Genomic DNA, 12,000 nt, shown 5'->3' with positions numbered 1-12,000 from the left:
GTTCTACTACTTGATGTACGTGCGTCTGGCAGCCTCGGTAGACAACTTGATGACTTATCTGCGGCCGAAGCCGCCGCGGTTGCCACCACCACGGCCACCACCACGGCCTCCAGTCAAGTTGCCGCTGTTGTCGCGAGTGTACGGCGACGGCTCGATGCCAGGCACGCCAAGGAGGTTCATCTTCTTCAGCGTCTTCTTCTCGAGCTTCGGCACCTCGTCCAGACCGATGATGCTGCTGTAGTCGGCCGCCAGGCGGACTAGCTGCTCAGGCTTTAGCTTCAGCCGCTTCGAGTTCGAGTTGTAGAAACCAAGCCACGCCTGATACGACTGCTGGGCCGACTTCTCCACCTCGGAGTAGCGCTTCAGGTTCTTCACAACCCCCAGCGCGCGCGACTGCGACGGCTCCAGCATCTTAGGGGTGTGCTTCTTGCTCGGCTCAAGAGGCAGGTCGGTCAGCTTGTCCAGCAGAGGCGTCTCGAACTCAGCAAGAACGAGAACACCCTTGCCCTTCATACCAGCGCGGGCCGTACGTCCAAGGCGATGGATGTACTGGTCGCGGTCGGTGAGGCCAACCTGCAGGACTAGGGAGACATCCGGGTAGTCCACACCGCGAGCCGACACATCCGACGAGAACATGATAACCTTGTGGCCCTTGCGGAAGGCCTCTGCTGTCTTCGTGCGCACTGCCTGACTCTTACGCGAGTGGATCTCCAGGACACCAGGAAAGCCCGCAGCCTGGAAAAGCTGTGCCATGAACTGCGCGGAGCGAGCCGTGGGGAAGAACAGCATCACCTTGTACGCCGGCAGCTTCATGTGGGCAGTCAGGATACGCTCCACCATCGGGATCACCTCTTCCATCGTGCACACTACGTACTCCTGCTCGGTCTGCACATTCGTATCGGCTTCGTTCTCATCAATCGTGTCCACGAACGAGTAGTCCTTGCGCAACGCGACCTGCTTCAGCTCCTCCGTGGAGGCCGGCAGCGTGGCGCTGAACAGCAGCGTCTGACGCTCCTTCGGCAGGTATCCGATAATGCGCATGACGTCGGGGCGAAAACCCATGTCCAACAGGCGGTCAGCTTCGTCCAGAATCAACACGCTCGACTTGCCCAGTCGGTCGGCAATCCTGCCGGTGTTCTGCTTCAAGTGGTCAACAAGACGCCCAGGCGTGGCAACGAGGATGTCGATCGGGTCGCTGCTGGTGAGCGCGCGCTCGTCCTTCTTGATGTTGGCACCGCCCACGAAGCACGCGACCTTGAGGTCGTGGAACTTGGTGAGGCGCTTGGCCTCCGTCGCGATCTGCTGCGCCAACTCGCGCGTGGGGGAGATGGCCAGCGTCGGGATGACGCCCGAGCGACGTCCCTCCTTCACCATGTTCTCGATCACGGGCAGCAGGAAGGCGATGGTCTTGCCGTTGCCCGTCTTGGCCTTGGCCAGCACGTCCTTGCCCTCCAGGATGAGCGGGAACGTCTCGTTCTGCACGTTGGTGAGGCGCTCGTACTTGAGGTCCTCCACGATGGCGCGCTTGGTCTTGGCCGAAATGTCCAGCGACGCGAACAGGACGTCCGACAGGTAGTCCAGGTTGGTGGGCTTGGAGACCTGCACGGGCGCCGCCTCCTGCTTCACGGGGGAGGCAGCGACGGGCGCAGGCGGCGCGGCGGTCTGTCCGTTAGCCTGGCCATTGGCGCTGGCGTTGGCGTTCTTGTTGTTGCGGCGACCGCCGCGGCGCGGCTTCTTCTTCGCGTGCTCGGCGTCGCTGTCCTTGCGGTCAGTGGCGGGCGTCTTGCGGCGCCAGTTGTTGCTGCTGCTGGTGTTGTTGGAGTCCTGGCGCGGCATGTTCTTCTGCTCTGGGCGGTGGCTTACTGGCTTGACTTGGGTGGCCGCGTGCGTGGCAGGATGGGAATGCTGGACTGTCCGGCGCTATCTTCAGAAGTTAAACGCCGCGGCCACCAATGGAGACGAAACCACTTGGCGTTTGTATGCCCCTCGATAACTACGATATTGCATATTGCAACCGTTTCTTTCCATAGATTTGGCAAGATCTCCGATCTTCATGCGCTACTGAAGTTTCTTTAAACGCAATTATAAATTTTGTTTTGACAATTCCTGACAAGCGCTCAAGAAGCAGCAACGCGGAGGCCATGTCGACGCTCGCGGATTCGTTCCTGGAGGACCTGGACGAGCTCAGCGGGGGCAGCAGCGAGGAGGAGGAGACGCCGAACATCTCGTCCGAGTTTGGCGCCGTTTCGGCCGCCGATACAGAGGCAGGAGACGATGAGGACGACGATGACGGCGACGCGCAGATGCCCGAGGCCTCCGCCGCCAGCCAGTCCCGAACCCCCCAGCGCAAGCGCCCCGACGCAGAGCTGGAGCTCACGGAGAAGAAGACCGAGGACCTCGCAGTGTCGCTGCGCTCCAACGTGAAGCAGCGCGGCGTGGCGGCCGTCGCGTCGCTCAAGCGCTCGCCCAAGTACTTGGCGCACGTGCAGAAGATCCAGCAGTTCGTCGACGCGGACGACGCTGCCGCAGCCTCCTCTGCCAAGCCTCAGCCGCTGGAGGAAGGCAGCGCCGAGTACGACCTGGTGGTCACGTCCAACGACCTGATGGTGCAGATCGACGACGAGATCGAGGCCGTGCACCGCTTCATCGCCGAGATCTACGCGGCCAAGTTCCCGGAGCTGGACTCCCTGGTGCCAAATGCTCTGGACTACGCCCTCGTGGTGAAAGCCATTGGCAACGAGATGGATTTGACTGTGGTGGAAGAGCTACCCAGACTGCTGCCCAGCTCGGCTGTCATTGGAATTTCAGTGACGGGATCGGGTACTAGTGGTAAACCGTTGGAGCCCGAGGACTTGAAGACATGCATGGAAGGTTGCGATGAGTTGCTGTCGCTGGATAAGGATAAGAGCATGATCCTGCGCTTCGTGGAGAGCCGCATGAAGTACCTGGCGCCGAACGTGTCGCAGCTGGTGGGAACGCGCATTGCGGCGCAACTCATTGGACTAGCTGGGGGCGTGGCGCAACTTGCACGTATCCCGTCGTGCAATTTACAAGTATTGGGACAGGAGAAGAAGGTGCTAAGTGGGTTTTCTTCGGCTGCGGCGCTGAAACATACTGGTGTTCTGTTCTTCAGTGACCTCGTGCAGAGTGTGCCGCCATACTTGCGGATGAAAGCGTGCCGGGCTGTAGCTGGGAAGCTAGCGCTGATGGCGCGCGTCGACAGTCAGCCACACCAAAATGACACGGAGGGTCTAGTCGGCGCGCGGTTCCGCACGGAGCTAGTTGGGAAGATGGAAAAATGGCAAGAGCCGCAGAAGGCTAAGACTAAGAAGGCACTGCCTATTCCGGATGAGAAGCCGCGCCGCAAACGTGGTGGTAAGCGCTACCGCAAGATGAAGGAGCGGCTGCAAATGACGGATGTGCGCCGTGAAATGAACCGACAATCTTTTGCGACCGCCGACGAAGAGTATGGAGACAACGCCATGGGAATTACCACCGGCCGTCTTGGTCAAGAAGGATCAGGCAATTTGCGTATTATGCGTAAGGAACAGAAACAATCGAGCAAGAAGTTGCGCGCTGCAAACTTTGCTGCATCTTCGGCTAGCAAGCCGCCACTTTCTGGGTTGGCATCAAGTCTCGCCTTCACGCCTGTGCAAGGTATTGAGCTCATGAACCCTGAAGCTGCGAAAGCTCGTGTTGCCGAGGCAAACAAGAAGTATTTTTCAGCTGCAAGTGGATTCGTCAGTGTCGTCAAGAAGCCATAAGAAGCATACCGAGCGTGTGTGCATTAATTTGAATGCACGAGACACTAACCGCAGCACTGCATCCAGGTGCCTCCGGATACTTCCAACTGCGTCAAGCAATATACAATACAGTACATATGCGGGGCGGGGATTTTATGCTACAAGCGCCTAGTTGTTATACCGTCAATTCTAATCATCATCTAAGACAAGTTTGCGGATCACCGGGGACGAACAGATCTGAAGACTCAACGTTATTAGCACGGTATGTCGAGGGCTGAAAGCAAGCCTATGGGATCAATCTTCTCATGCACTGTCCAAAACTGCCCTAGACAGATATCGTGTCTGTTAACTCGACGCCTACTACCTCCAATGTTGCGATCGATCGAGCTGGAAGATCCACGGCAAAACTGGCGCTCTGGCCAAAAATGATGTCGAGACTAGAGGTCTTGTATGTAGCTCCCGTTGTTGAGTTGGTCTCAGTTGTCCAGATATTGATCGGGCCTTCCACAGAAGTCAAGGCCGATAGATCAAACGTGATTGTTTGTGCATCCCCCGAGTTCGAAGCCACGATGACCAACACCTTCGTACCTTTGTCGTATGCAACAACAAAATTCGGGTACTTGTCCAAGGCGTACGAAGACGATCCGGGGATAAGAGTATTCGGGTCGTCGAACTTGAGGATCGTCATTCCTGCGTGGATATGGCGTGAGTAGTGAGCCATCACGTAGTATTTGGCGTTGGCAGTGCCAATCCACTTATCACCCGGATTCGACTGGATAAGGCCCACTACTCCACTGTCGAGCGCTTGTCGGTACACAAAGGCTGAAGCGCCCATTTCATTGATGTCTCGAGCAATCGTCTCCGCCATGATAAGCCCGGTAGGATCCTCGTCGGCGTACATGGAATCCCAGATTGCTATCGGCTTATCCCATGATGAGACCATCCCTGTCAGCTTGTCGCGGTTATCACCAGTGTACGGAGCCACGCCATCGGAACAATGAGAATTCATCTTATCCATGGCGTCAATCCCTGGTAATTCTTGTGCCACCATGGTTGTGATCACGAAAAGTGAATCATCTGGGTTCTTTTCTTCGGCTCCTGCGATGATCACGCTTTGTAAACCAAGTTTGTTTAACTCAGTCTGCACAAGAGTCAAAATGTCGCTCTGCGTCTGAATTTCCAAATGGCAAGCTTCCTGCGCTTCAGGAAACTTCCACGACTTGCTGTTGGCCTCGTTGAACGGTGCGACATACTTGAAGTTGATCCCCCAATCTGTTTTCGCCTTGCTTATAACTGTGGCCAAATACAGGGCAAACTTCTCGAAGTACTCGGTTTTCAAATTGTCAGTCGCACCATCGTCTCCACCGGCAGTAGCACGGTTACTTGTCATCCACCACGGTGGAGAGTTCGAATATGCCTCAAAGACGTCGGCGCCGCGTTTCGATGCCAGGCCAAGCATCGCACGCTGCTTCGCATCCGCGTCCCAGTTCCAGCTGGAGGAGCTGACGTCGGTGCTAACCCAATTCAGCCAAAACGACTCAGTCGCCTTAAATACAGGCATCTTTTCCGACGCCTTCATCGCGATCTCAGCCCCGCTATCGTCGATGACATTGCTGCCGGACCCGCCGATGTTGTATCGCGCGATGTTGAAATCAAGCGCGGGAATGTCGGTTGCAGCACCATCGATTGAAACTGAGGTCATGTTTGTAAAGAGTACGTCGGCAATGTCTTCGCGGTCCCCGAAGACGTTGGCCCACCAGGAGAGCGAGGTTACCCATCCTTCCCAGGATTCGAGCAGCGTTGCTGTTGTCACCGTAACTCTGTAAGCGGTGGCTGGTGATAAATGAGTAGCTAGAAGGGACCAGCCCAGCATCACACTCGCCAGCGCCTGAATGGCAACCATTTTCGTGCTTTTCGTCGCGTGAATCTTTGGGAGAGCTGATCTGCTGCTTCCTGAGGACGACGTAAAATCGAGAATGAACACACAAATTCAGACACATGACGCTTCAACCGTGATCTGCAGACAGAATTTGGGAATACAGATAGTGTGCATGTATATTTTGCGTTTCCCGTACACTAGTATTTACCTTGCTTACAGATACGAATCACGCATACGTGTAGCCGGACAAATTAAATGGTTGAAGCAGACTCTTCTTGATAAGGTGCTGGATCTGCACTGGGAGGATTCGTACGAAATGCAGCGACTAAACAAACAAGCTCACTGTTGATTTTTTCTGTAATGCAACGACTATAATTTTTTTGTAGCAGCAGCGAGCTCTAAAGGAACGGTTTCTGACAGCATTAGAGGAGACGCAGTCGAGACAAAACGTTAACGATATTATGTATTTTGCGCTGGCTCGTCGATGTGGCAATCTTAATGTGGTGGGGCTGTTTGCTTTGCGGCCTCCTCCTGCTGCTGCTACTGAAGTAAGCTCAAAGGAAGTACTCTTCGTATTTCTGTTCGTAAATGATGCAGAATCTTCGGTCGGGGGTGCGTCGAACACGGTGCAGCGTTCCTGGAATACGGCCTTCCGTGGCTCGGTTCAGGGCATGGCCACAGAAAAGCACAATCTCTTTCCCCGGGACGCAAACCTTCTCAGCCTTAAGCCATTGCTTCGAGTGTGGGTCGTACACATCCAACCCCTCGACGCTGGGAACAGGCTCCACCACGTACAGACTGGGGTCTATGTGCTCAAAGACATTCTCCGTCTCAGATTGGCCGCTGCCCTCGATGTTCGGATAGTGCAAACCGTAGCAAACAGAGAAGTCCTTATCCGAGCGCTTGTGGCTCGGCTCGATATTGTACCCCATAGTGAGGCTGAGCGCGCGGTCACAGATGCGCTGCATACGCCGCTGCAATGACAGCCAGTGGTCCTTGAATTCGGGCGACGGCCACACCAGTCGCGACATATCCCCGCAAGCCACGCGGAAGCAGTCACGCACACTCGTGTGCTCGTATCCACAGTACCAGAACGGCTTGCCCTGCTCATTGCGATAAATGTGTTTGCTGGTGCATCCGTTCTTCCAGTCCTCGTCGCCGCTCGTGAAGAACGTCTCGAAGTCCTGCAGCACTTGGTCGTGCGTTCGCTCCAGCGACTCACCGAGGTCCGTGAGCACCACGAAGGAGTGTCGCCGCATCATCTCCAGAAACCGCGTGCGGTTCTTCCAGTTGAGTTCACTCAGCGGCAACCGTGGCACTTGCGCTGCATCGCCAGGGGCTTCTTCGGGAGCCTTGTCAACGGTCTCAATTGGCTTCTGGTCGTTGAGCTCCGCGTCGGCGACCTCGTCGCTTGCGTTGAGACAGTAGTAGCTCGCAGCCAGGCTGTAGCCGATGGGCATGCAGAAGCCTCCAGACATGTCGGCGAAGGGCGAGCAAACTGCACACGAACGGTTAATCCTTCTTGTCTTTGTGTCAAAGAACGGGGGCCCCACATTTTGCGTGCTCTGGTCCAATCAACCAGCAGGACGTGAAAGTTCAACTATGAGACCATCACTCTGAAGTGTTCATGCTGTTGCTCGACGTATGAGAACTTCTCATGTAACGAGTTGCTTGTGGTGTTTACAAATCTAATAAGTTTTATGGTATAAGTTATGCAGCGCTCGCGCAGAAGACAGGAAGACATGCAGCTCGACTGGCGGAGAAGATACGCAGGAGGCACGAGCACAGCGGCACCCGCAACAAAACTATCAGACACGACTGGAGGTCGAGTGCCTTCGAGTTGACGTTGCCTTGGCTGAACGCGACTGGTTGTCCTCCTTGAAGTCGAACAGACGCGAGCGGACCTGGTCGAGACGACCCTGCCACTCCGGCGTGCGCGGCCTTTGCGGAGTCTTGCTGAAGGCGTGCTTGCCGTTGTCAGCGGCCAGGTTGCGGTTGCGTTCCTCCAGCTGGCGGCGACGCTCCATGTTTCGGGCCTTCGTGGCAGCAAAGCGCGGGGAGCTATCATAGTCCATGTACCTCGGGACAGACGTGGAGATGGAGCGGCCCCTCGCACGCGGAGACGTTACCACAGGCTGAGCACCGCGGGCCGATTCCGAGAAACGCCGCGTTGACTTGATTGCAGGCGCCGGCGCCATCGTCGCCGAGAGTGAGGCGCGACGAGGTCTTGCTGGCGTTGAGACAGCGGGTATTGGGTTCTTGGCCGTGTATACAGAGGAACGACGCGGCTTGGGGACCGCAGGGATCCCCGCGTCTTTCGTGGCCGAAGACGACGACTTCCCGGTGAGCGAAGCACGCCGGTACGAGGTCGGTGGAATCAGCTTGGATGTCGTTGTCAACTGCAGGTTTTCCGGGAGAGAGGAGCGCCTGGGGTAGTAGGCTGTAGGCTTGACAATCTTGGAAGTCTCCGAGCTGGTCTCACCGGACGCCTGCAGAAACTCGGGTAGGAACATGTCCAGCGAGCTGAGGAGCGAATCCAGGGAACCCGTAGACGCCGTGGAGAACGACGACGGGCTGCGAGGCACGATCGAGTAGCAAGTGGACTTGGCGGTCGTCGTGGAGTCCGCGTCACTTTCGTCTTCGTAGGAGTTGAGGGTCTTGGCGTCGTCCTCATCGTCGGACTGCAGAGTCTTGACGGTGAGGTTCTGGTAGACAGCAGGCTTGGTCGGGGTAGCTGGCTTGCTCTCTGCGTCCTCCTCTGGCTGCTTCTCCTCCGCAGGCTCGGCGGTCTCGGGGGTCTCCTCTGTCTTCTGCAGCATCCGCACGGGCTCCGACTGGGTGCGGGCGCGCTGTGTGTTGAAGCGCTCAATGATCTCTTTGACCGGGGAGTTGTCTGACTTGGGCTGAGGTGGCAGCGCTGTGGTCTTCTTGGAGCCGGCCACGGACCACGAGCGCGGGGCTGCGGACGCCGAGTTGACCTGCGCCATGAGCTCGAACTGGTCGATGAGCGTCTGCACGGAGCCCTCCATCGTGTTTCGGTGGGCGGCCGCTGCGAGCGTTACCAGCGGCAATTTCGTTCGTGTGAGCCCTGTGGGCACAAAGCGGAAGTGGCGGCCGTCAACACGCGAGCGCGGCTCAGTGGCGATCGGTGCGGCAGCCCCTCCTGGCAATCGCTGGCCCGGTGCAGACGTCGCACCGCAGGCAACCTGGCTGCGCCTGGCAAGTTCTGGACTGCGGCATAAAACGCTTGGACTGGCGGGCTTCAACTGCCCCGATTCAAATGCGCCAATGGGTGCGTCCCATTTTGAAATCCAACGCGCCGCCACCAAAAGATACGCGCCTTCATGCTATCGAATGACCTCGTATAGTTAATACGGTAAGAGTTTCAGTGGACGCCATTCCTCACTGTGTGCAGCAATTAACCTTCGAGAATGAAATGAATGAGACTGATGGCTGACCGCTCGGTGATGTGTCCAGAACAGATGGTGCGACAAAAATTCGATTTTCGGCCACTGTCGGACCGGCCAATCAGCGCCCGGGCTAAAACTGCCAATCAGCTGTCTCATCTAAACTCACTTCAACGTGGTCAACTCATTGCCTGTATCGCAGCGCTCGTGTCATGCGTTGCTCCAGTGCCATTGCCTGCAGTTACCCCTGGCAGAGTCCGAAACGCAGCACGCGTTCGACCTTAGAGCGATGGGCTGACGCGCTGGCTCCGGGCCGCTGGCTCCGGTGCTCAGCAACACCGTGCTGGTCCCTCGCGCCCCATTGCACGCAAAAAGGCGCCGGCTAGACGTCGGACCTCGGTTTCTTGCGTCGTTCTCGCTCCTTCGTGATCTGCTCCTGCACGAAACGGCCAAAGGATTCCGCCATGTCATCGATGCGGCGCTCGTGCTCGTGATTCTGCGCGGACAGCTCGCGCTCCAGCCGCAGCACCTGCGCCTCGAGCGCCGCGACCACGCCCGCCTTCTCCTTCAAGGTGGCAGCGCTCTCCTCCGCCGCGACCTTTGCGCTGGCTGCAAGGGCCTGCATGCGTTCGTCGAAGGTTGCCTGCATCTGCACGAGCCGCGCGTCCTGCTCCTCCGCCTTCCGCAGCTGGAGCTGCTGCTTCTCCTCGCAGCGCGCCCTCTCGCTCAGTGCGACGGCCAGCTGCGCTTGCTTCTCCTGTAGTACCTTGGACTGCGACTCCATCACGGCCTCGAGATTGATCTGCGCTTCCTCCTTGGCTTGCTGCAGCGACACATTCTCCTGGCGGAGCTGGAGGATCGTCTCGAGATGCTTTTCCACCTCCCGTTCGAGATGCAGCCGCGCCTTCTTCACCTCGGCCACTTGGGCCTCCACAGAACCGACAGAGCGCTTGATACGCTCCTGTACCTCGGTCTCCCACTGCTGCTTCAGATCTCCAATAGTTTTTTCATGGTCGATCTGCGACTGCAGCAGCTTAGCTTGTAGAGCTTCATGCTTGTCTTTTAGCTCGCGCACATTTCGCTCGCTTGTCTCGAGTTGCGTCGAGTTATAGCTGAGCTGCGTCTGTAGAGAACCAATGACCATTTCGTGTTGCCGTTGGGCCGCGCTCAACCCCCCTTCGTGCTCGGACACCAGCTTTGCTTCCTTGCGAGCATACTCCTGCTGAGTATCCTGCAGCTGTTTCTGGAGCTTTCCGAGTACTTCCTGTTGGGTACTGGTGAGCACGAGAGTAACAGAGTTACTACAGCAAATCCCTTCGACGTAATAGTAATGTGAAACCAACTAACCTGATCGTGAGAGACGCACGGTGTACCTCGTTGTCAAGCGCATACTTGGCCTCTTCCAACTGGGATATCTGTTTGTCTTTCTGCTCCGCTTCATTACTCCGCATGGCTTCCATGTGTCCCATTTTCTCTCGAATGACTCCATTCTCTCGCTCGAGAGCAGTCCGCGCGGATCGGTACTCTTCAAATTCCAACTTCCTCCGATTTACGAGTTCGTCAAGCTGCATTCTCAGCTCGTGGACATCGCGCCTTGCATCAATCTCACGTTGTTGGTAGCGATCTCGATCTTCCTTGGTCATGTCGGCATCCTTCCGGATTTGCTGCAATTGCATTTCGAGCTCCTCTGTCTTCTCGATCTAGGGATAATTCACAGCACATGTGAGTGGGCTCTATCCGACCACGTCCAGCACGCTGGAACGCCCCACCTTACCAATTTTTGACGTTCTCGATTGCCCAAGTTCACCTCCGTCTCCAATTCTTCTTTTTCCGCCAGCACTTGCAATAGCAGCTGGTCATTGGGAGCAGCTTTTGGACTCTCGTTGTTTGACGGAGTATCCTCGTCTGGCTGACACGATGCATCAACAGCCAAAGGTGCCGGTATCTCCTTGAACGCACGATTCCGTACTAGCAAAACCTCGATTTCATCAACGTGCTTCAAGCTACTATTGTTCCCCATCAGCTCCAGTGTCACGAGCGAGTGGTTGCTCTGCAGGGCTTCTCGAAATGCCAGCACACCAGGATTCCCGATCTCATTCCAGCGCAAGTCCAGCTGACGCAGAGTGCGATTGGTCCTCAGGGCTTTAGCTAGTGCCTTGGCGCCCTCGGGTCCGATGTTGTTATTGCGCAAGTCGAGCGTCAGCAACCGTTTATCGACTTCCAGGGCTCCAGCGAGGGCTTCCACTCCCTGGTCCAACAGACCAATATTGTTCCATTCCAAGCTGATGACCACAATGTTGTGCGAAGATTTCAACAACCCCGCAAGAATCCGCGCAGCGCCAGCTTCGAAGCAATTGCCACGCAGATCCAAGCGTGTCGGCACACTGGCCAGTCGAGCCTTCTCGGCGATCCCCGCAAACTTGTCGTCCCCAAGGTATGAGTTGCTGTAGTCCAGCACTGCATCTGTCACGGGCTTGGCGACCGAGGCTGCCTGCTCGGGGTGCACTAGGGCCGAGTCTTCCTCGAGATACTCTCTCTTCGGTGGGATCGTCATTTTCGTGGGGCTCAGCGAGACGTTTCAGCAGGATCTTTTGGCTGTGCTCAGCCTTCAGCCTCCAGCACGTTACTGACGGAGGACACGAATGTCTCGCTTTCTTCCGGCGCAGCATACTCATGCGCGGAGCCTGTAAAGTCCACCGCGGCGGGTGTCGCGCCAACGGTGGAAATAGCTCAAGGTTCACAGAGCTGTCGAACGGCGCAGCTCCCTCGCTGTATAGAGCTGGGGCGCTGGGCTGGATGTTGGACCACGACACGATTAAGGGCACAACTGGCAGGACGCGCCCCTGCAGTCTCCGGTATCACCGCAGAGGAAGCCCGTCAACAATGACACTCCTTTGACACCAGTCCTCTCCGCGGCATATCTCTTGCCGACCAAGTCCTGGCATAATAGGTGCTATAATATCGCCGCACA

General features: G+C 56.8%; 6 protein-coding genes across 6 annotated transcripts; 1 reads left to right on the top strand and 5 right to left on the bottom strand.

The window, feature by feature from the left end:
- Positions 1 to 54: 54 nt before the first annotated feature.
- IUM83_00441 (DEAD/DEAH box RNA helicase) lies at positions 55 to 1,836 on the bottom strand (the record flags this gene model as incomplete). Its single annotated transcript, XM_067924213.1, has 1 exon — positions 55 to 1,836. The coding sequence occupies one exon, from the start codon at positions 1,834 to 1,836 to the stop codon at positions 55 to 57; it is 1,782 nt and encodes a 593-aa protein (XP_067789274.1).
- A 305-nt stretch (positions 1,837 to 2,141) lies between these two features.
- IUM83_00440 (U4/U6 small nuclear ribonucleoprotein Prp31) lies at positions 2,142 to 3,764 on the top strand (the record flags this gene model as incomplete). The annotated part of the gene is made up of 1 exon (XM_067924212.1): positions 2,142 to 3,764. One exon carries the CDS (start codon positions 2,142 to 2,144, stop codon positions 3,762 to 3,764), a length of 1,623 nt encoding a protein of 540 aa, XP_067789273.1.
- Positions 3,765 to 4,068: 304 nt separating this feature from the next.
- On the bottom strand, positions 4,069 to 5,445 carry IUM83_00439 (RxLR-like protein; the record flags this gene model as incomplete). The annotated part of the gene is made up of 1 exon (XM_067924211.1): positions 4,069 to 5,445. One exon carries the CDS (start codon positions 5,443 to 5,445, stop codon positions 4,069 to 4,071), a length of 1,377 nt encoding a protein of 458 aa, XP_067788732.1.
- A 731-nt stretch (positions 5,446 to 6,176) lies between these two features.
- IUM83_00438 (uncharacterized protein) lies at positions 6,177 to 7,100 on the bottom strand (the record flags this gene model as incomplete). Its single annotated transcript, XM_067924210.1, has 1 exon — positions 6,177 to 7,100. One exon carries the CDS (start codon positions 7,098 to 7,100, stop codon positions 6,177 to 6,179), a length of 924 nt encoding a protein of 307 aa, XP_067788733.1.
- A 330-nt stretch (positions 7,101 to 7,430) lies between these two features.
- Positions 7,431 to 8,651, bottom strand: IUM83_00437 (uncharacterized protein; the record flags this gene model as incomplete). The annotated part of the gene is made up of 1 exon (XM_067924209.1): positions 7,431 to 8,651. One exon carries the CDS (start codon positions 8,649 to 8,651, stop codon positions 7,431 to 7,433), a length of 1,221 nt encoding a protein of 406 aa, XP_067788734.1.
- Positions 8,652 to 9,411: 760 nt separating this feature from the next.
- Positions 9,412 to 11,583, bottom strand: IUM83_00436 (LRR-containing protein; the record flags this gene model as incomplete). Its single annotated transcript, XM_067924208.1, has 3 exons — positions 9,412 to 10,303; positions 10,377 to 10,729; positions 10,804 to 11,583. 3 exons carry the CDS (start codon positions 11,581 to 11,583, stop codon positions 9,412 to 9,414), a joined length of 2,025 nt encoding a protein of 674 aa, XP_067788735.1.
- Positions 11,584 to 12,000: the final 417 nt, after the last annotated feature.

Source organism: Phytophthora cinnamomi (assembly GCF_018691715.1).
Source record: "Phytophthora cinnamomi strain GKB4 chromosome Unknown Contig53, whole genome shotgun sequence".
NCBI lineage: Eukaryota > Oomycota > Peronosporomycetes > Peronosporales > Peronosporaceae > Phytophthora > Phytophthora cinnamomi.
Note: the sequence above shows the minus strand (reverse complement) of the source record. Positions and strands in the feature narration are given on the sequence as shown.